Source organism: Eupeodes corollae, chromosome 1 (assembly GCF_945859685.1).
Source record: "Eupeodes corollae chromosome 1, idEupCoro1.1, whole genome shotgun sequence".
In the NCBI taxonomy this organism is placed as follows: domain Eukaryota; kingdom Metazoa; phylum Arthropoda; class Insecta; order Diptera; family Syrphidae; genus Eupeodes; species Eupeodes corollae.
The window spans coordinates 219,754,618-219,778,259 of NC_079147.1; the positions used below are offsets into that span (position 1 = coordinate 219,754,618).

The 23,642-nt window shown below is 38.5% G+C and overlaps 1 protein-coding gene across 1 annotated transcript; it reads left to right on the forward strand.

Annotated features, from left to right (window-relative positions):
• Positions 1-1,864: 1,864 nt before the first annotated feature.
• LOC129953829 (protein pecanex) lies at positions 1,865-22,023 on the forward strand. Its single transcript, XM_056067312.1, has 9 exons — positions 1,865-2,638; positions 2,714-2,886; positions 2,947-3,077; positions 3,136-7,185; positions 12,402-12,562; positions 12,623-13,022; positions 13,076-13,422; positions 13,479-15,224; positions 20,097-22,023. The coding sequence occupies exons 1-9, from the start codon at positions 2,486-2,488 to the stop codon at positions 20,538-20,540; spliced, it is 7,605 nt and encodes a 2,534-aa protein (XP_055923287.1). The 5' UTR covers positions 1,865-2,485; the 3' UTR covers positions 20,541-22,023.
• Positions 22,024-23,642: the final 1,619 nt, after the last annotated feature.

The window sequence follows — 23,642 nt, forward strand, 5'->3', positions numbered from 1 at the left end:
TTTTGCCACTAAGGTTTTTCACGGATACTGCCTTTTGCGACAAATTGAAAATCCTCCAAGAGTAATTCATGTCACGAAAACAGCTTTCTCAAATTAGCCGTTCGGATTAAGCATACAAACTGTAGGTACCCTCCATGCCTGACATGAATAACACACAAATTTGGTTAAGAGTTGTAACTCACTAGGTCTCGGTTCTCCACAGACAGTTGTCCCACCTAACTTAGTTATTTACTAAACCATTCGAGAATCAAAGAATACATAGTTTAAAAATATGAACACCTTATTTTCCTTATGCCTAATGAGTATTGTTAAAGGAAATAGTGCATATGCAGTTGTAACTAAGCAAGTCCAGAGTTTATGCTATTTATAAATAAATGTAAACCTTGGTTTTGGGCTAAGCCTGTATTTTAACTATAAGCATAGGAACACAGTTCACAGTTCGTGTTTAAAAAGTTATAATTACAGACAAATGCCAAATTTGATTTGAGGTGAATTAAAAAGCTGAAAAAGTTATTTATAAGAAATAACTGTATAATTTTGTTTTCGGACTTTTTCAAATTTAAGTTTATGTATCTCTTCTTTGTAATGACTTTCATTACAAATTTATTTGCAGCGTTAGTGGAGAACGTGCTTTCATTTTAACGTTCTTTTTGGTAGTCACCACATGACTCAAAAATTCGAGAAATCAGCTGTTAAATGCAAACAATGAATTTTGCCATCTTTTTTTTTAGTTGTGCTCCTAACTTTGCATTGTCCAGTGTCTCTCGTAAAATAGCTTTTGTTGGTAAAATCCTTGTTGCAAAATTTAATTCTATTTTGGAATTCCTTATTATCTTTATTTTCAAAAATACTCTGTTTTTTTTTTTCATTTGTGATCTTTTTTCTGTACATTTAAATGCAAATTACACTTTTATACAAGTTAGGACTTTGAGTCATTAGCCACATTTGTCTACCAAAATTGAGTAATTTTTAAAATCTCCCTTTATCACGGCATGTTCTTCTGGTGGTTTTGGCATCAATCAGATTTACAGTGACTCTCAGAACCTTTTCCATTTCAGCAGTGCTTCGTCTGTCTGCAATTTTTACCCAATGCTGCTCCTATAATTATTGTACTTCGTTGAAGTTTTTTTTTACAGATTGGTTATAGCTTTCAATGGAAATTTTCTATCATTGGAAACAAATTTCCTGATTAGAATCAAGCATTTGAGGTTAAAGTTGATCGGTAAAAGTAAAACTGACAGGTGGGAATACAAAGAAATTGGAATGCTTTCAATGGAACGATTATGTTCCAAAATGTGAAATCAACCATCAGCTGTTCATTAAAAACTGTTTAATCATTGAAAACTTAGAAATGAACTAAAACAAAAATTATGAATTAAACAAGGTGTTTTTTTATTAGAACAAATCTGCAAGTGATCAGCTCCATTCTGACACCAAACATATCAAATTTGACTTTTTTAATAGCTTTTAAATCTCTAAACAAAATTTTCTGTGATAAAAATCAACGAAACTGGCCCCAATTCTGTATGAATACGGCCAAATATGCCTTGTAAAAGTAACCTCTTTTGTAGTATAGGATTTTCTTATAAAAAGTCTCCCCATCTTATGTTTGGTATCTTGTTTAAGCTCAAAATGTTACTGTTTGCAGTCAAATTGAACTATTGTATTTCAGATTTCATATATCTGTCGTACACTGTTTAACAGTTGATTCGAAACAGACTTCTCGAAGGCTATTATGTCGATAATACAGGCTTGTATTGCAAAAATAGAGATACCCAAAACGCATTCAATTATGTTTTTGTTGTTGTTGACATTTACTACATTTTGACGTTTTGCCCTGCACTGTCATCCGCCGAGGAGCGCTCTCACTTAACTGTAAAAGTGTAAAATGCCTGTCAAAACTTGTCACTCAGCCACACAAGACAAGAAAAAATCAGTCCAAAGAACTCAACGACGATATTGGATCCCTTTTTGCATAAAGAAAAATTCAATAAAATCACAATAAAAACCAACTATTCCAATTAAAAATCCATTCGGTACAAACACAAAGTGCGTCCATAAACACTTTCCCACTCCAATCAGATACAAATCGCATCCCAATTGACCTCGCGCTCTCATCAAAGACCTCATTGCAAAATCGTGAAAGAAAAATAAGAAAAGAAGAAAACACCACTACCCGCAGTAGCAGCTATCGGAATCAGTCCAACCAGATACCAGACCTGTGACCAGGAGAGAAATTTCCAAGGAAAAGTGAATCACAAAATAAATAGAAATATGAGTAGGACTATAATTTAAATAACAATTCTTGAAATTGTTTCGCTAAACAGAATTAAACTAAACTAAACCAAAGATGATGTAAACTTGTGTGTAAAAGAAAAACAAATAGGAAGGCAAGAAACAAAAAAGAAAAAACGAAAAACGAAACAGATTTTGCCCAGACCCGTGTGCTGCCCGCTTCCGTGCGGGGGGAAATGAAGTGTTTGCAATGGGGTCACAAACCTTGGAGATACTTCGCCAAGGCGTGTGGGCCTCTCTAACCGGAGGCTACTTCTACGATCCGCATCAGGATTCGTTTTGCAATATTGTGCATTTGTATCTTTGGCTATTTTTGCTCTGCACTCCCTTTGTAGCGTATTTGGTAAGATGAACCTCTTTTGAAATGATACATGCTTAGGTTTTGTACTAACGTGTTGCTTTTGTTTTTAATTGATAGTATTTTCCAAAAACCCTGATAACATGGGGAACGTATTGCTTCTCTACCACCCTTGTCATAACCTCGGTGAAACTTATCAACATGGCCTTGCACCGATTGTACGACAAGGCTCAAGCCATGTCCGAATCCAACTTGAAGAATCCATTTTTTAAGGGCTCCAAGGATATTGAACGGTAAACTGAGTTGTAATAGTTTAGTTGATATGACTCTTAACCTTCTTCTTTTTATTATAGGGAAGAAGAATGCGGAATTGAAATGCAAGTGTTGGGAAATGATCTCCCCTCAAGGACGTCAGTTGATCAAGCAATTGCTGCCAGTGATGAAAACAGTATTTTATCAATGGAAAATATCAATAGCACCATTGGTTAGAGGCTATCAATGTTCTCTTTCTGAAAGTTTATAACCTATTGTATTTTTTGTAGATTTAAAAGTTGATGTTCATAGGAAAAACAGTTCAGAATCAGTTGAAAGTATATCGTTTTATGCGTCCTCCATATTGCCAGCAACCTCGAACACCCACAACATAGCCACAACCTACTACAAGGATCCTTCAATATCTACGTCACATTCGATCACGATTCAGCCACATCCGTGCTCGTCACGCGGTAGTGGGGCAGTGGCCAAAAGCAAATCCGAGCTGAACACTAAATACCTCGCAGTGTATCCAGAGCACGACGATCAACCGAAAGCACAAGATTCATGTTCCTCATTAAGTCATCATCGCAACAAAAACGACGACCAGAAGCCACAGGAAGACGGTTGCACCGTCGTAGCTGGTGGTGCCGGTGGTAGTCGAAGAAGACGGACAAGGCTCCGTTTGGAGCGACAAAACAGCTTAGATGCTGCCGCTGAATCAAGTATTTTATCCCGCATCGAGAGAATTCCCCGCGATTCCATGAAACCAATTAGCAATTCCTGTAGTCATCATCACAATACAAACACAACACTCAGCAAATCAACGAGACTTCAAAGGCATCGCAGCTCTGAGACGCACGACGAACGGCAGAAGCACAACAGCCGACATTTGTTCCTTCCCATTCATCATGAGCAACCGCAATCGTCGTGGATCCTGGGCTCGTCATCGGACATGTACCTGGAGGACAATTGCTACACAAAGTCCGATCTGGGCATTGAGAAAATCGAAGGTAACGTCAATCGCAACAAGGTGGGCTATCTTATGCTTCAGCATCCTCACCACCATCAACAGACTCCAATGAGAAAGGACTCGAACAGCACAATGTCAGCCCTGCAGCTGCCGGTGACGGCTGCTGTGTCCATCAACCCAAAACAAAGTAGTATGAAAAAACGAAGACATTCCAACGCAACCTCGCTGTATAAGGTGCAGCATGCTCCTTCCACATCGGGTGCGTCTACGGTGCGGCGGATCAAGAGCGCTGCGCTTGAGATTTCTTGCCCCCATCCATCGGTGTCGAATTTAACACCGCATCCGAACAGCGTGGAGGCGATATCGGGACAGCAGATCAAGAATCCGCTATCAGCTTTATTGCCTCCACCGAGTAAGTGCCTTGTAAGGAACCCACACCTCAATCTCTGCCCCAAGTTCGGAAGCTTCACAAACTCCAATATGGCCATTATGGAGCCAGTCTATCCGATTGTGGAGCAGGCCGACGAAAAGACATCTCTGGACTTGGACAGTTTAGAAAAAGTGACTGTGGATGAAGAGGATGGCAGTAATCGGGGTGATGACGACGATGAAGGAGACGGCGAAGAAGCAGAAGGCGATGACGAAGACGGTGGGAAAGATGTCGAAGCAAACGGGGAAGCTGAAGCGATATCCAATCAACAACAAAACGCAACGCAACGGCAACGTTGCTCAACAACCGAATCCGAATCTGAGGTAGAACGCCCGCGGGCGCACTCAACAGACTCTGAGACTGACAATAACGGCTCCCGTTCACCTCTCCTAACCAAATCTATGACCAATAACCAGAAACAACCAAAACCTCTTGTCAGTATTCGACAGCACATCATCGACATAAACCGCCAACATAACGGCGAAGGCGGTGACTCTGGCTGTCCATCCAGTGATTGTGAGCAAGTGAGCGCCAGTTCCAAGGACATGCTGCTCGCGATCGATGTAAATTATCCTGCTCCAATGGAGCAAATTCCAATTCAGGTTGATCAAATTGAAGTGCACCACGACGACGCTGACGACGAGAAGGCTACAACTTCGGCTAAAGCAGCTGGAACGATGGATGCAACTTCAAAGAATCTCGGTGCTATTCCAAAGGTCGTCAAATACAGGGAAATTAATGAGACCGGCGGCGGCGATGATACGACTGTCGACGGAGAGGATAACCTCGATCAGCAAGTGCACAAGCGCAAAATTGCCAGTCGGACATCTTCATCCACGTCCTCAAGGAGTTTGAGTGAAGAGAGTTTTTCCAATGACATCTACAAGACTTTGTACAAAGACCACTGGGTAATGTACAGCAGTAATGGTGGACAAGCGAGCAATACGGCTTCCTCTGCGATATCGCACCCGCACCACCATCAACACCATCAACATCAACATCATCACCATTATCCTTATTCCAATAACGAAGCGCAAGCGGGACTCGGCATAGCCGGTGGCGGTTACGCTTTCGACGGAGAGTACATGTTGCCCCTGTCCGATCGTGTGATGTACATGCGCGAGAAACTGAGGCGTTCTTCCAAGCAAATCTCAGATCCTGGCGGCAACTCGTCAATTCTCGAAGAGGAATTCCCCCCAGTCACTCTGCTTCCACCAAACCGGACTGCAGCGGCTGCACTCTCCATCCAGGGCTTGATAAGCGACTTTGAAGACTCGTCAGCCGCCGCCGGTGACCAGAACCGTACTAGGTGTGGCACTGCGGCCATGTTGAATGTAGAACCGCATTATTGTGATTACTGGCGACCAGCGTGTAGTCTTGCGACTGCAGCAGCGGTAGAGAAGGCAGCCCAACCCAAACGCTTCTACAAATACCAACTGAAGCTGCTAGGGGGCCATCACGAAGTTAAGATCGAGATGGACCGTCTGCAACTGCTCGCCCTGTTTGACCGTGACCTGCACTGGTGTCAAGTGCTACTGGCGATTGTACTCTCCACTGGCGTATCATTCTTCGGCGCCATCATTCTGCAGCTCGAGTACTATAGAGATTTATGCGCATTTTTGTTTTGCGCCGTGATAGCGGGGAGTCAGTACTCGCTGGTGAAGAGCGTTCAGCCCGATGCCGCCTCGCCTATCCATGGATTCAACAAGACTGTTGCTTATTCGCGGGCAATTTATTTTACTGTGTGTTCGGCTTTGCTACTCCTGCTTCATCATACGCTGCAATGCGATGCAGAAACCGAAACCGCCGCTATCATTCATCAAAAATTTAAGTTCTTCGGGATCGTTTTCGTGCCGGAAGTTGTGTTGGGCATGTTGCTGGACATAATGTGCATAGTTTTGCTAAGTTTCCCCGTCATTTTCAGCCTGGGCCTCCTTCCTCAGATCAACACCTTCTCCATGTACTTCCTCGAACAGATGGACATGCATATATTTGGGGGAAATGCCGATAGTAGTCTGTTAGGGGCGTTTCTTTGCGTGATTCGATCAATGCTGGGCGTGATGTTGCTCTACGGACCATTGTATGCTGCTTTGATAGAAGGCAAGGGCACCCAATTCATTCTGTTCTCGATATTTTGTGGAATGCTCATTCCGCTTGGCTATCATCTATCCCGATCAGCCAGTGATTTCAGTCACTTGTGGGCTCTTATTAAAACCAGTATCGCCAGCACATACCGCGACGATGATGATGAATCGAGTGGAAATAGTAAAGTGGAGAAACCAACAACGACGGTTACTAGTGGCGAACAAATCGAAATGTCCTCAATGGAAAAGAAACCTACCGAGGATGTTTCATGTGAGAAAAATAGCTCGGCTGATGTAGAGAGACCCTCAGCTTCAGTGGAAGTGGAAGAAGACAAAACATCCACTGGCACTACAACCCAACCAGATGTCTCAACTCTAACCGGCTCCGATTCGGAATCGCCCGATCCTCTGCCAAAGAAACTTCAGTACACAGTCAATACCCGCCTCAAGAATGATCTCGTCGTGACAACACTTCTGGCGACGATAATGTTTGGCCTGCATTGCAGTACCGTTTTTACGGTCCTACAACCAGATCTAAATGTCGTTCTTTATTGTTTCGCGGGTGTTTTTGGTTTATTGCTGCACTATGTGATTCCGCAGATGCGCAAACACATGCCATGGTTGTGTTTTGCCCGTCCAATTCTGCGACAGAACGAGTTCGCCCAATTCGAAGTGTCCGATGCTGCCAAGGTGATGTGGTTTGAGAAATTATACATCTATTTGTGCATGGTGGAGCGTAATGTGTTGTTTCCGCTGATAGCGATATCAGCACTTACCGCTGACTCAAAAGCAATTGCTGAAAAATTCGGTGTGGAATGGGGAACGCTTATAATTGCCGTATGTTCCATGAAATGTAAGTAGAACCTTCTTAAATTACTTAAACTTTATACTCATTAAGTAGTTCTAAATTATTATTATTATTATATATTTCTCTTATATTTGGGTTCAATTTCTAAGAGAATATTAATTGATCTTAATTATATTTGACAAACTTGGGTAACTCAGCGTTTGGATAATGTCGTTTCCATTTAGAATTTTCTCTATGAAAGGCTTCTTTCTGTTGCAGTTTTGTAGCAGGTGATGGAGGTCAGATGTAGTATTGCAGGTAGGACAAATGGGAGGAGGTTCTTTTTTGAGGAGGTGGAGGTGGGTGGGAGAGAGGTCAAGTCGGAGTCGGATAAAGTTTTTTATTTTTGATTTTTCGCTGTTTGTAGGGTATATAGGTTTTGATTAAGTTGGATTCACTCCTACATTGTGGTGATTGTATCTTTTGCATTTCTTTTCCTGGGTGCTAGTCAGTTTTCTTGTGATGTTCTTCACAAGGTCATTCTTGAAGTAAATATTGTAGAGTTAGGTTGGTGAGTTGCTTGAGAGGCTGGCGGCATTATCCGCTAGTTCATTGCCACGGATGCCAACGTGTCCAGGGGTCCACATTAGTTTTATGTGCTGGTTTGAATTTATCAAAAAGAAGAGGATGTTGTTGAAGAGATTGGGGGAGTTGTTGTTGGTATTTTTGACAGCTTTTATTGAAGAGAGACTGTCTGTACATATAATCTGCTTATTTCCTTCTTTTAAAGCCTCTAGAATGGCAGTAAAAATGGCAAAGGCTTTGTGGAAGTATTTCATTTCTTCATTTGTGATTGCAAAAGCTGTGGTTTTGGATCCATCCGTAAAAGTGAATTTCCAGTTTTTGGAATTGAGCTCAGATGAAATAAATCTTTCGATATATCTCAACGTTTGTATAGGTTTTCCTCTAAGATGCGAAGTTCATTATAAAGGGATTAAAGTCGATGAGCCAAGGAGGTTTCAGAAGAGCAGAATTTTTTGTTTTTAACAACTCTTGTTTTGGAAATTCAGAGTTACCAGATTGAAGGATGGTGAAATGGACGATGGTGTCTTATAATTCCTTTTCCGGTTCAGTGTTAAATATCAGTTTAGCATATAGTTCACATTTGATTTTTTCTCTTCGCTCTTCAAAAGTAGGGAGCCCAGACTCTGCCAGAATGTTTTTGATGGAAGTAGTACGGAAGGCGACAACACTTTATATTTCTGCTTTATGGTAGATTGGTTTTATGATCTCGAGTTTGGATTTCGGAGCGTTGCCATAAATAAAAATACCATAATCTATTTTACTTAATATAAGTTGTTTGGTTATATCAAAAAGGGTGTTAACGTGTTCGCTACTTTTCTTACTTGATAATTACTTAATAATATTAGACCGTGCAGCTAGAGATATCTTAAGATCTAAACAATGATTGTGCCAATTGTATTTACTATTAAATATGAGTCCTAAAATTTTTAAATTTGTTACATTTTCAGTTTCTACATTTTTTATATTAATTGACAGAGGTGTACAAAAATGTTTCCGTCATACATACAAGACTTTGCCTTTTTGCTTAACTTTCGTTAAGCTCCAGAAGAAACTGTCCATTCTTAAATGTCATTAAGAGCATTTGTGAATGAATTTTTAATTTCCATAACATTTTGGTTTTGAGGCAGTAATTCTAAAGTCTTGTGCTTGGTTAAAATGTCACATATATATTGAAATGCAATAGAGAACAAAACAACACATATTCCGTTGTGTAGTCTGCATGTAGCAGAATAGGAGTTATTAGTTTTTATGCAAAAATTTCTATTTTTAAGAAAAGCTTTAACATAATTTAAAAATATTAGGACCAAAGCCGCAATCTTTTAATTTTTTTTAACACTACATGTATTCCTATTCTATCGAATGCTTTTTCAAAGTATAGGGTGAGTATAGATGCATGGTTTTTGGAGCTCAGTGCTCTAGAGACATAGTCATCTATAAAAAGCAGGGCGTCTGTACTACTACTTGATTTAGGCTTAAAAGTTGTTTAGATTCTGCATACCACATAATTCGTTTTGCGACAATTTTTTCGAGGATTTTAGTGGTACAAGAGAGGAGAGAGATGGGTCGGAAGCTATCTGGAGTTAGTTTACCTTTGCTAGGTTTAGAAATCGGAAGAATTGCCGCAGTTTTTCAGCTTTGGGGAATGACTACGGTTTTAAGAATCGTATTATATAGTCTTTGCTTTGTCTCAGTTGAGAGGTTTTTAATCAAAGGGTACGATATTCTGTCCCTGCTTAGAGTTTTACCTTTTAGTTTATAAAGACAGGCTTCCAGTTCAACCATAGAGATTTCACACTCAATGAGTTCGGCTTAGGAATAAGCTGCAGACAAGACGATTGATTGGGTTATGGCCTAATGTTTCAATGTATTTAATTAATGTTTAAGGAGAACGGATGCTACTCGATATTTTCCCTGGTGAGGTTTCTGGACTTATTTTTGACGTAAAATCCTCAAAGCTTTTTGCTTTCTCAATTTTAAGCTGACTCCTGAACTTCGAATTAGCTTTTTTGAAGGCAATCTATTTATCTTGATTTGTTTTTGTTTTTTTTGAATGAAAAGTTTTTTTTTCAAAAAAAAAACACGAAAATCAGAAAAATGCATTAAATCTTTATTTAGATAGATAGGACGGTCCATATAAGTTAATGTTGAAGATCATTTCATTCAAATGTTGATCTTGACTGCGCCTCAATTGGTCCATCGGCTTAGACCAATTTTGGCATATTCTTTCCAACATTTCAGCCGGTATCTCAAGAATGAATGCTTCAATGTTGTCTTCCAATGCGAAAGAAATTACGAAACGTGCGTCAGCTGTTTAAACCAGTGTTGCCGAAAAGATAATAGCTACAAAATCACCCTTTATATTTAAATTACTTATTATCTGATGGTCCTCATGCCATTTCATTATCAGATAGCAGCCAAGTGTAGGCAAGCCTTCTTGAGTAAGACAAAAATAAACCAATTATCTGCAAATCTTCGAGTTGCTTCGAGTTGTTCTCTTACTAGTTTTAAGACAATCTTTGCTACCAGGCAAAAAACAAGTGCCTCTTATGTTTTGCAATTTATCAGGCTTTTTTTTGGGAGCCCTTCCCCCTTCTCCACTCTTCGGGGAAGAGCACAAAAACCAATGCTGGCTGCAGCAATGCGCTCGATGAACTTGGCGTTGATTGCAGCAATTCTGGAGGAATTACAGTCCTAACCCTACTTTGTTGTTTTTCAGTGCTTTGATTGCGATTCATATCTCTTCTTTACTGGGAGGTGCAGTACGTTATCGTGAATTTGTTGCATTGGGCAACTCAGAATTAAAATCTAAAGACATTTTACATTGATCTTTATTGTCTTAACTTAAACTTATAATTAAATATTAAACGATAAATGCATCTCCGTGGAATTTTCCTTTCAAAGACGAGAAGTTCCATCATGACTGTCTTTGAAATTGTGAACGACACCAGGAAGCTGTAGGCGATGATGGGGCCTAACAATTGCTTGTAAATTAGCAATTTATTTGGCTGGCCAAATTAGCCTTTCTTGAGACAGCTCTCGAGTGGGGTTGAATTTTAACAACTTATTAAAGTGAATACCCAGATATTTGGAATTTCTCTTTGCTGGTATTACTGATCCATCTGAAAGCGAGATTGCAATGCTTCTGCACCTTGTCGCCGATCGACCTCTAACGTTGCTGGATCTTCGGAAACAGACTAGCTCCGATTTCGTGGTGTTGGTTCTAGTTCTCCATTTCTTATAAAAGTGATACAGTCTGCTAAGATAATTACGGGGGACTTAGATGAAGTGTATGTGAGCGAGTCATCGGCGAAAAGAAGACGCTGGGTGCGGGTTGGTCGCTGGTCACCAAGCTGAAGAGGAACGGTTCAAGTTTAGAGCCTTGAGCTACTCCTGCTCTTAAGATTTTCACTGAAGATACATCTTTTTAACTGGACAAAGAAGTTCCTGGAAGAAAGAAATGAAAACAACATTTTAATTAGAACGGATAGGAAACCATGTAGGTTTAATTTATCTGTGGGCACTTCGATCCAAACGCTTTCAAACGCCTTTTCGACGTCCAGGAAGCAGGCAATTCAACCAGCGGGTTATGTGTTGAGTGCTTTTCCCGAATGCCAAACTTAAATTCCGGGATCAGGTTGTTCTCGGAGCTGAAAACTTTCAGTTTTCTAAGGACGACCTCTTCTCGAATTTGGCTGATGTTGTTGAGGAGAGAGATGGGTCTGTAGTTATTGATTTGGTTCCTTGCTCCTTTCTTTGGGATTGTCACAATTTTGGCCATTTTCCATTGTTGCGGGAAGTAGCAGTTGTTGAGGCGGTCGTTGAGAATGATGGTCAGGAATATGATAAACGCGTTGGACAGTCTTTTCACCATTATTACACACTATATTGCACTGCGCTAACTCGCCAAGCGCCCTTACAGGTCAAATATGAAAAGCGAACTCAACTCAATGCGTTTGCCTCACTTGACTAGATGCTTTATGCAGTTCTACTCTAAACTGTTATACCTTTGAGCAAGAGGAATTTCCCTGCTCAATAAGTTATACTGATTCTAAGGATGATTTACACTATGGGTTACATCATGATGTTGGAGACTCCATCAGGTCCCGCGGACTTCTTAGGTTTCAGGGTGCTGATTATTTCGCTGACTTCTTCCTTTGTGTATAATTTTTCATATTCGATGGGGTCATCGGCTGGGTGTTTCAATGTTTGGTTGACCAGCTCTTTGAACTGACCTCTCAATTTCCGCAAGAAATGGTCGATCGGTTGATGGAGTTGGTTTAAAGTTGTCTTCAAAGAAGGACGCGAATGCTTCAGCTGTGCCACTTATTGATGAAATCTCGGTGCCATTATTCAGAATGGTGTCAGAAATACTTTCTTTGCTGCCAGCTATCCTGTTTATTTCCTTGAATGCTCTGGGACCGGATTTTATTTAACAGTTATATACGAGAATGATGAGAGTTTTATACAGCGACATTTTGGTTACTCGAAACTGAGGGCTTTACTCAATTGTTAACTTAGTCCCAAGAAACAACGATTTGAAAAAGTATTTCTTGGTTTGAACTCAGCGATAGTTTCGTGCGAGTATGTTTAAAATTAAATAAAACTATTTCAAAACAGATGAGTATTTAAAATATTTTAAAAAAAATATAACAAAAACATGTTTTCTTTTATAACAATAATATAATTTATACTTTCAGTTGTTCGGAACTCTTATTCGGATGCAACCAATCAGTACCTGATCATAATATTCACGGTGCTTTTCTTTAAAGTTGATTTTGTATTTGCCAGCGAAACATTTCTGATTGATTATTTTTTCGTTTCCTTGGCCTTTCGAAAATGCTGTGATTTTTTGTTAAAGGTAAGAATTCCGAATACGAGCCGATACAATATTTTAATAACTTTCATAATTTTATTTTAGCTTCAATTTATTGTAACGTATATAGCCCCATGGCAAATAACATGGGGTTCTGCATTTCATGCTTTCGCACAACCCTTTAGTGTTCCTCATTCAGCAATGTTATTTTTGCAAGCAGGAGTCAGTGCAGTTCTATCCACACCACTGAATCCCTTTCTAGGGAGTGCGATTTTTCTCACCTCCTATGTACGTCCTATAAAATTTTGGGAACGTGACTATAACACTCGGCGCATAGATCATTCAAATACTCGACTAAGTTCACAATTAGAACGCGATCTTGGAGCTGACGACAATAATTTGAATAGCATATTTTATGAGCATTTAACTAGGTCCCTGCAACATTCTCTGTGTGGGGATTTATTGATGGGCAGATGGGGAAACGTAAATCAGGGAGATTGTTTTGGTATGTAAAAGAAAATCTTTTGTATTCCAACAATTAACCGCTTGTTTATTCAGTTCTAGCCTCAGATTACCTGAATTGTTTGGTTCACATTATCGAATTGGGCAACGGACTGTGTACATTTCAAATGCGAGGTCTGGAGTTTCGTGGAACCTACTGCCAGCAACGTGAAGTAGAAGCCATCACTGAGGGCGTCGAAGACAATGATGGATGTTGTTGCTGTGATCCTGGCCATTTGCCTCGAATGCTGAGTGCGAATGCCATGTTTTCTACTCGTTGGCTAGCATGGCAGGTAGTGGCGGCACAATATGTCCTTGAAGGCTATTCGATTTCGGATAACTTGGCAAGTGCAACTCTGCAGGTTTTTGAATACCGAAAAGTTCTCATTACTTATTACATTAAGGTAAATTGTAAATTTTGAGTCCTAGCTAATATTAATGGTTGGTTTTTATTTTTTAGAGTATAATTTACTACGTAGTTAAGAATCCAAAGGCTGAACGATGGCTCTTAGCCTCAGGACCCATTCAAGACTCTCTCGCGGATACCCTCAATAGGCAATTTGTTGATTTGGATCCAATTTTCAATTATAACTTAGACGAGGACTTTGATCTTCGAGCATTGGGTATAACCCGCTCGAGTTTTTGTTCAGTCTATCTGAGTTGGATTCAATTCTGCTGCGATAAAAAAAAAGATTTATTGGTCCAACCAAAACAGCAACCTACTGACGCGTCAGTTACTAAAGAAACTATCAAAACAGAACCAAAACTGCGAAGAGCAACACCTACTGATCATCCAAAACCACTGCCAAGCAAATCTCCTACGATAGCAAGGGACTCTCCGATCGTCTCGCTATGTCTGGCTTTGGGATTACTCGCACGCCGCTCGCTAGCGACGGCCAGTCATAGTTCTCTAACCGGAGTTGAGTTCTTCTTACATGGCCTGCATGCATTGTTTAAAGGTGACTTTCGAATAACATCGCCGCGAGACGAGTGGGTGTTCGCGGACATGGATCTCCTGCATGCTGTTGTAGCTCCAGCTGTGAAAATGGCACTCAAATTGCAGCAGGATCATATATCAAATCCTGATGAATACTTGGATCCTGCTGCTTTACATGAGGCGATCACATCGTATTCGAAAGATTTGGTAATTTCCCATGAAGCCGATCCGGTTTGGCGTAGTGCAGTGCTGAGAGGAGCTCCCAATCTTCTCGCTCTGCGACATGTCATGGAAGACGGCTCCGATGAGTATCGAATCATTCGGCTAACGAAGCGATTCCTTAGTTTTCGCGTGATCAAACTCAATAGAGAGTGCGTGCGCGGCCTGTGGGCGGGCCAGCAGCAGGAGTTGATTTATTTGCGGAATCGTAATCCCGAACGTGGAAGCATACAAAATGCAAAACAGGCCTTACGAAACATAATTAACTCGTCATGTGATCAGCCAATAGGCTACCCAATATATGTATCCCCGCTGACGACGTCCTATGCCGATACAAACGATCAGTTGTGCAGTGTGATTGGGGGTCCCATTACACTGGAATCAATAAAAACAAATGCTATTGCTTGGTGGCATCGTGTGCGGGAAAGATGTCGCGAAGGTTGCAGTAGCGGAAGTGCGACAGTTGAATCAACTGGTGACACAATTCCAGACATTCCTTCGGTGTACTTTTCGCCTGCGACAGCTAACAATCCCAGCAGCATAACATATGGAAGTCAAAGCTTAGCCACACCCGCAACAAGAAGTGGTCTGGTGGGGATGCATAAGCCAACGAGTTCAACTCTTTTGGCTGGCTTGCTGAATCGTGAGCGAGAGAGCCAGGATAACCCACCCGCACTTCGAGAGCAACGGATACGAAAAGGTCCACCCTATATACCACGAGGTGATCGTGAGAGGCGAGCCACTCTGCCAATAACTAGTGGTATAAGTACAAATGGTGCTGACTCATCAAGAGAACTAAATGAATCAATGGGCGGCAGTAGCACTACTTCCGAACTACGTCGGACAGATTTCTCGGAAAGCAGTCAATATACAAAGATGTCGACTTCGTCGGGGAATCTGGGGATAGGAAATATCATTACCACGCCAGGAGACTATCCCAGGAAGTCAAAAGGTCCAATAAGTTTGACTCGAACAGAGATTAAGTCAGAGGATAGTATAACCTCGCCCATAGAGCTAAATAAAAAGGTCATAATAGTAGATGGCATGGAGGTAAGTTCAATCATACAAATGCAAATTTTATTTTGTTATGTATTTATTAAAATATTAATATACAATTTGAATTAACTTGCTATGTAGTTAGAAGTTCAGCAGATACATTAAGCAAGATCCAGCTTAGTGAAACTACCGATTATTCGGAACTTAATCTTTTTTGTTATAGTTTAGTTCCATTATTCTATTGTCATGCCTATCAACTTCTACCACAGGATGGTCAGTGCAATAACACACAAGGAGCGTCATTCATACCTGTTTTATTTACCGTAGATCAAGTCTGGATAGTAGTGCGACTTCCAACGAATTCTATGTACTGTTTGACTCCATCCCATTTTCCGCAACGAGAGACTTTTGTTACGAGCGTTTTGAACGTACACAATTCTTCGTAGATATGCTATTCTTATCAGAAAACATCTGATGAAAAATTCATGGTTTGATTTGATCTGTAAAGAGGGATCAAGGATGTAAGTTTACGTATTTACAAAGCCAAACTCACTGAGGAAAACCGGAATAAGTTTAAATAATTTAAAAGGTCCGGTGAGGTGCAAATTACGGCAGAAAACACTGCATGTCCCGAAGGAAGTAAAAATTTGTGGTCATTTGTAAAAAATGTGCGTAATATCTTCGTCAGTACCGACGCTAGTTTCCAATGACAATGTTTGCAGCACAGTTTGCTGTTAATTAAATTCTGCAAATGAATGACATGACTCCTGCAGTAGAAGCAGCGCAAACAATTCTATGTGACGAACCTTCGCACTCGTAAAGTTGCTAGAGTATTCAAAAATCTTGACATACCCAAATCCTCTTGCCTGGATAGCATAGTATTGTTCTATTAATGCCACTGCGTAAGATTTTCCATTTTTCTACTCGACAGTCTCTTTCCAAGTGAATGGAAAACAGCATTTGTCCAGTCTGTCCTCCCCCTCCTAATATTTACTAATTGCACTTATGTCACTTGTTTCCAGGGTCATGGAAACGTTAATCAATTTTCAGTATAAGAAATATCTCGAAGAACAAAAGCTTCTTAATTAAAGTCAGTATGACTTTGGTAGCAATTATATGGCACCAATCTTTTTTCGTACTCGAACTGTGGCGAGAGTTCGCTGGCCCAGACGGTATCCCCGCTATTATTCTGAAGAGGTGTACCTCAACAGTTGCAAAACCACTGCGTAAGCTTTTCCATCTATCCTATTCTGGTCTCGTTCCGAGTAGTTGGAAAACTGCATTTATTCAGCCAATCCCAAAAAAAAGGTGAATCTTCTTCTCCCACAAATTACCGACCGATAGCACTAACGTCCCTTTTTTTTATCAGCTTAAGAAATATCTTGAGGAACGAAAGCTTCTTAATGACCGGCAATACGGCTTTCGTAGCAAAAGGTTCAATGGTGATCTCATGATTCATCTTACCGAACAGTGGAAAAAATCTTTACATCGTTTTGGAGAAAGTAAGATTATTGCACTTGATATTTCAAAGACATTCGATAAAGTCGGGCATCTTCCTCTCTTATCGAAATTGCGTGCTTTCGGTATCGACGAATCTCTTCTTCGTTGGATTAGAAATTTTCTTTCGAACCGTTCAATACAAATTGTTTTGACGGATTCAAGTCCAAGCCCCAGGGCTCCGTTTTGTTTTCGACCCTCTTCCTCATTTTTATAAATGATCTCCTGTATGCTACTTCTTATCCAATACATTGTTTCGCTGACGATAGTACTCTTAGCTTTTCATATTCGTTTCCAGACTCACAACCCTCCTCTTCAGATGTGGAACTGCAAGGGCAAAATATGATTAGGTCTCATTAAATTCCGACCTACAGAGCATTGTACAAGAAGAATAAAAAATCGTGTGAATTTAATGCTTCGAAAATCCAATGTCTTGTACCGTTAAATCGAGATATACCCTCCTTGCCACTATCTATGATGTCTAGGTTTTTTGAGACGATGCAAGAATTTTTTCTCTCCGTCTGATCTGGCTACAATCTACAAAACCCATATACGTCCGAAACTTGAATATAACTCTCATCTCTGGGCTGGTGCTCCAGTAACTTATTTAAGCCTCTTGGACAGTATTCAAAAAAGACCTTTTATCATCACCAACTCGTTTACGTTACTCGAACATCGACGCAAGGTTTCGTGCCTCATCCTTTTTTACCGTTATTTTATCGCCAGTTGCATTCCTCCCCTTAACCAATTTAACCGTAATACCCGCGCTTCTAGGAATGCCCATCAGTTTACAATTGAGCCCAACTTCGGCCGTACTATTAAGTGCATAGATTCATTTTTTAGCCGTACTACGCGAATGTAGAACGCCTTGCCACGCTCCATCTTTCCCTGTCATTGCAATGTTGAGAAATTTAAAATCAATGTATACCGACACCTCCTATCCAATCCTTCCCTCTTTTCCTAATGCTCACACTGTGTCTTTGGCATAATAAAGGTATACAAAAACATTTTAGTGCTCGCTAATTATAAAAAAGCAAGTTTATTTTGTATTGGTGTGGTTAGGAAAGCGTCAAAGCTTCTTCTTGCCGTTTGTTGCTCCAGGACAAGAATTATTGATTGCTAAACCATAATCAAGTTTAAATTAAGATGAACATTGCTCTCTTATGTTTCACAATGTTCATATTAAATTGAGTTCAGTTTAAAATAACGTTCAATTGGTTTTCTGAACATCGTTCAAAGCTACCCATCTTCGAACCCTTAGCTTCCATCTTGAGAAGATCTTGAGCACCAACGTGCCACAGAACTTTATATACAAGAGATACAGAGAATCAAATTTCAATCGTCAGTTGTGAGAACGGAATAAGTCCATTTTGCAAAAGTGTTGGGATCACGTGGATTTGAGTAGAATGAGATAAACATTTTGTTTGTAGTCGGTTCTGGAAGCCAGGTATAACGGTTTGAAAACGTTGGACTTATTCCGTTCTTGCAACTTAAGGTTTGAAATTTCAAATAAAACTCAAATTTTAATGAAATAAATACATAATTTATTTAAAAAAAGTTTTAAATGATAACAAAATAATTAAGATCCAGTATACTATCAGACGAAATGCTCGTTACTTAAAATAATCCATTTCGTTTTGCGTTGGATATTATTGTGTTGCATTTGCAGGGAGTGTATATCCGATCTGTTCTTCTTATAAGCGTTTTTACTGTACCAAAATTCCGATCAAAGCAGGAATGGGTGACCCCGTATAGGAAAGTACTGATGAATAACCTTAAAACGGCCCCATGAAACTAGTAGCAGGAAGAATCTTACTAGTGTTTTGTTCCTATTTATCCCTCCAGAACGCGTCACTAAATACATGTAGTTCTTTGATAACAGGATCAAGATTTTGAATACTCTTCCACAGCATACTGCAAACGTCATCAGGTCCTCGCTTTGCTATGCCTTCGTGGTACGTATAAAAGTCCGCAGTCATATCATGGACGCAAAATATATTGAGCCACAGTTTTCGCAAATAAAACATTTGCACTGGAATCTTCGGCAAAGGCAGATTCTGCATATAGTCAAAAACAATAGCTTCAACATCTTCTCTTTCACCACCACATAAAGCCAGCACTTCTTGTTGTTCATTGTAAAACTTTTTTGCCCTTCTCAAATGAATCATTTTTTTTTTGCGGCCGCCTCACGTTTAGCAGTATCGCTTAGTCCTGCACTATTCATTTTTGTACTTAGAACTTCACGACTTCTATCCGTTGTGCCACCTTAATTTTTAAAAAAAATAATTTTCGCGGATACTGCCTCTTGCGAGGAGTTGACAAATCCTTCAAGAGTAATTCTTGTCATGAAAAAGTGTTTTCTCAAAACTAGCCGTTCGGATTCGGCCTAAAATCGTAGGTCCTATAACAAAATGGAGTACGCTTGTCTGCATATTCTTGTTTTAACAATATTTGACATTATTATGTTGTTACCAAAGGAATGTTGTCGTTTTGCAGGGTTTTCGATGCCTGACAGAGGCCGTCTTCGATCCACTGGCATGCATTCTATAGGGCTCACAGCGTAAGCGGTTTAACCTTTGGGCTTCTTGCTTATATAAATGTTTTCTCCTTTTTCCTCGCTTCCTCTTACTTATAGATGGTGACTCCAGCGGAGTCACTAGACATTTCTGGGAGAGATTAATTTTTTTTTCCTAAAAGAAAATTTTGTTAGAAAAAATCCACGTCATCGCTTAAATGTTACACTTACATGCTTTTAAAACCTTTAAAAATATATTTATTTAAAAAGCAAAAATTACTTTCTGCAAAACCTGTAAAACTCAGAATAGTTTACTCTCTAATATTAAAAACAAAACTAGATATTGATGGAGTTTTTCGCGATCCGGGCACTTTTTCGCACTGTTTGAAAAAACATACCTGTTTTATATTTTCTTCTTCTTTTTTATAAAGTTCGTTGGTTTTCCTAATAACCCCAATATCTTTATGATTCCCTGTTTGCCAAATATTTACTTTTTGGTAAAAATAAACATTTCTCTGTAAAAAAATAGGTATCCAATAGAAGGGTATTATTACCCTTATAATAGGGCCAGGTATAAATAACGCAACTTCGCGTTACATTTCATTAACTCAAAAAGTCCTGGACTTATTCTGTTCTTCAAACTTATGAAATTTTTCACCCCCTGTAACTTCGACAACCAAATTATTTTTTTTTGTGTTTTTTTTCGACTTAGAAGATGCGTCTGCGTCTAAAGATAACATCTGCATCAAACAATGAATTTAGAAAAAAAGTGGACTTATTCCGTTCTCACCACAACTGACGATGCTTATATTTTTTTTAGGGAAAATGATCTTTAAAATGTTAAAATTAATACACTTTTCTTTAGAAAAGAGAATTGGATTTAAGCTCAATATGCTTTTTTGTTTCACATTTAGATCTATGACTGTCTAGATATGGGTCGCCGCATTGACGTAGTTTGGCCAAGCGAAAAAATGCGGGCGAATGGTGGCAGACTTTCTTGGAATGACTGGTCACCGCAAGAAGGAATGGTCGGATATGTAGTGCACTATTGGTCGCCAAATCATGCCGACCAACGATTTCGATCGCATGTGAATCGGACGTTATATTTGATAGAGATCGGTGAACATTATGTGCCAGTTGGCGAAAGGGGTATTAGAGAATATAACCAAATAATTGACAACAGAGAAAGTATTAGTCGCTCGTCAACAATAACAAACGCAATCGAGTTAGGATCACCCCCCGAGGAGGTTGGCACACCAGTGACAACAGCCAATAGTGCCGAACAAGTCGTGGAAACCATCGACCAGGAGACCACCATGAGCGAATCAATGACTGAACTAACAACGAGCGAAGTATGACAGGTACCTATGATCACGTTCCCTCCGGCTCTGCCGCCGCCACCATTGTCGTCGTCTGCGTTGCTATCGGAGTACCAATTAGGCCAATCAAGCTACCCTCATGTATGGCGCTTGTCTTAACTCGACGCCCATCTTTACCCTCTCTCTCTCTTTTTCATCTTAGATTCTTTTTATTCTTCCTGTACATATTAAATGCAAAGCAAACCAATCTGTAAAAAAATATTAACCATACATAAAATATATATATTTACAAGTACTCAATAAATATTATAGTTTTGTAGAAGAAATAAAATATAGTTAATAAACAAACAAACAAAAATAAACAACTAAGCAAATATCAATTGATTATAAAGGTTAAATAAAATATAACAAAAATAAAAATATATATATTATGGATAAGCTCTCATGTTGCCTTAAACGATTAGACTGATTTTCTATATTTTAACGGATTCATTGTCATTTTAGAAAAGAAAAAAATACACAAAAATATTAAAGCAAAACAAATAAACAAAAAATGTAGCCTAGACAAATAAAATAGAGGTTGCAGATAGAAGAACTCATAATCATTCTTCTTCTTCTCCTTCTTTTTCACAAAAATAAAAAACAAAAAAAATACAAACACAAAAAGAAAACAAATTAAATTTAAGAAAAAAAATTGTATTTTTGAATTGTAAATAGTTATGGTTTTTTCGTTTCTCAATAAGTTTATCATAAATCATTTTACACACCCTCTACCCCAACCCCCAATCAAAAAAAAAACACTCTTTAAAAAAGCAAGTGTCTCCTATCCAGAAATTTGTTCGTTCATTTCTAAAACAAATGAAAAAGCGACTTTTAAGGCTTATTCCCATTTTCTTCTTCTTCTAATATACAAACAAAAAAAAAAACAAAAATGATAACATTTAAATTCTATCTCTTCTAAAATTATATAAATAATACAACAAAATACCAAAATGCAACACACAAAAATGATACTTATTATAAAAACAAAAATTGAATTATATAAATTTTTAACAGTTAATTACTAAATAAATTATTCATTGAAAAGTAGAAAAAATAAAAATGCTGAACTAAATTAAAAAAAGAAAATTATATGAAGAATTGAAAATTAAAAATTAGGAAAACAAAAAAATGCTGAACTAAATTATTAGAAGACACTCACACACAAATGAAGAGAAACGTATACATTTAAAGGAAATAAACAATTATTGCATTCTAGTGTATTTATTTTAAATTAACAAAACAAAACAAAACAAAAATTAAATTTAAAAAAAAAAATAGAAAAAATAATAAAATAAACTTCAATAAACAAACGAAATAGAGTTACATAGGAAAAAATTAATGCATATATAAATAATAATTATTATCGAAAATACTACAAGTGTTATGTATATAGAAACAAATAATACAAATTCAGCAAAACATTTATTTAATGATATTTCTCGTAAATGGATCCAATAAAAATTATAATTCAAAATCTCTTTTTTAGTTTTAAAATTTTTCGAACTTTAAGATGTTTGGCAAGAGAAAGTAAAAGGTTCTTTTAATTGGGGTTATCGGGAACTTCTATTCTCATGGATTTGTTCCCATATTCGAAAAATTGGTATTCGGGAATTTTTCGAAATTGGGAAAAAATTCCTATGGAAAAATACCTATCAGCAACTTTTTTGTCATGGGAAAATCTTTCCCCGTTATTTAGATATCGGAATTAAAACATGAGCAAACAATGTAAGCAATTCTCAACAAAATAATAATGAAAATATTAATACAAATTTATCTTTTTAAGGTCGAATTCAACAAATACTCACCATGTTCACGTTTTAATTAGTTTTATGGAAAAAAAATATTGCTAATGGTTTCACAACAAATCGGCCTAAGGAGAATGTATCAGAATTTTGGAAAGAAGTAGACAAAGAACTTAACAGTTTGGGCCCAATAACAAAATCTATTTCTGAATGGAAAAAGTAGGTGATAAGTTGCTAACCCTGATTTTTTTTAGTAATTTAAGGTATGGGTTGATAACAAAAAGTACGTGAGGAAGAAAATGTCTGAGAACACAAGACAAAAAAAAGCAACCGGTGGAGGCCCATACAAGGAGTATAAATTTAGTGCGTTGGAGGAAACGATAATACGAATTTGTGCCCTAGAAAAATTAGTGTAAGAAGCTTTAACTTTTGGTCTCCCAGCTGAACATTGAAAACAGAACTTTCTCGTCCTACAAAAAAGCCACACAAAGGCATAACTTGTAACGTCGCTTTGCAACGAGAAATTGAAATCCAAAAAGAATTCTGCATCAAGGTTGAAGAGGCAGTTGAGGCTATGAAGCGACACCAAAAAGAAATGGAATACCATTTCAAGAAAACATACAGGTCCAATGACAAAATTAGTGAGTTTCTGAAGAAGATGTTGGATGAAACCTCAAGGCATAGCTTTGAAATGGAAGTGATGAGAATGCAGGAAGTTAAAGCAAAGTTCGAGTTCCAAAAACGTTTCAACACCAACAAAAACTTCGTTGTTCTCGTTGTATTTCATCGACTAATAATAAAAATGATATTCTTTGCATTATTAATTAAATATTAGTTCTAGGACGAAAGAACTAATTTTTGTCACTAAGAACTGACTGTCAAATCATCGAAAACTTTGTTCGAAAATAAATTTATTATTTTCATGTTGGAACTTACTCACGGAAAGGGAAAAATTCCATTTTTGAAGAGGCTAACAAAGCCATCCACAAGCATAAGAACAACAAATCCCCTACATGGGGAACTCATCAAATATGCCAACTCATTAACCCAATATGGGAAGAGGAAAGTATGCCCGATAACTGATCAAATAGAACAATATGCATAATCTACAAATAAGGCGATTCTGTGCAAATATTACAGAATCTAAATGCTAAATGTTGCCTAAAATACTCTATTCATCATTCATGTGAGCGTTTGAAAGGTTGACGTGACAATATCCGCATATACCAGTGTGGCTTGAAATCAGTCAGATTAAAAATATAAACAGCTCAGCCGAGCCTTTTCAGACAATACAGGGGCCTGATTATGGGATTCGCGGCGAATAGTTTTGCCAGACGGTTTGTCATTTTTAAAACAA

What these genes read in the sequence shown, in the direction of transcription:
- LOC129953829 (XM_056067312.1), top strand. Translation starts at nt 2,486, where the DNA reads ATGGGGTCACAAACCTTGGAGATACTTCGCCAAGGCGTGTGGGCCTCT. An exon ending in TGCCGTATGTTCCATGAAAT is followed by an intron (nt 7,186 to 12,401) that starts GTAAGTAGAACC and finishes TTATACTTTCAG; the next exon opens with TTGTTCGGAACTCTTATTCG. An exon ending in GCTGTGATTTTTTGTTAAAG is followed by an intron (nt 12,563 to 12,622) that starts GTAAGAATTCCG and finishes ATTTTATTTTAG; the next exon opens with CTTCAATTTATTGTAACGTA.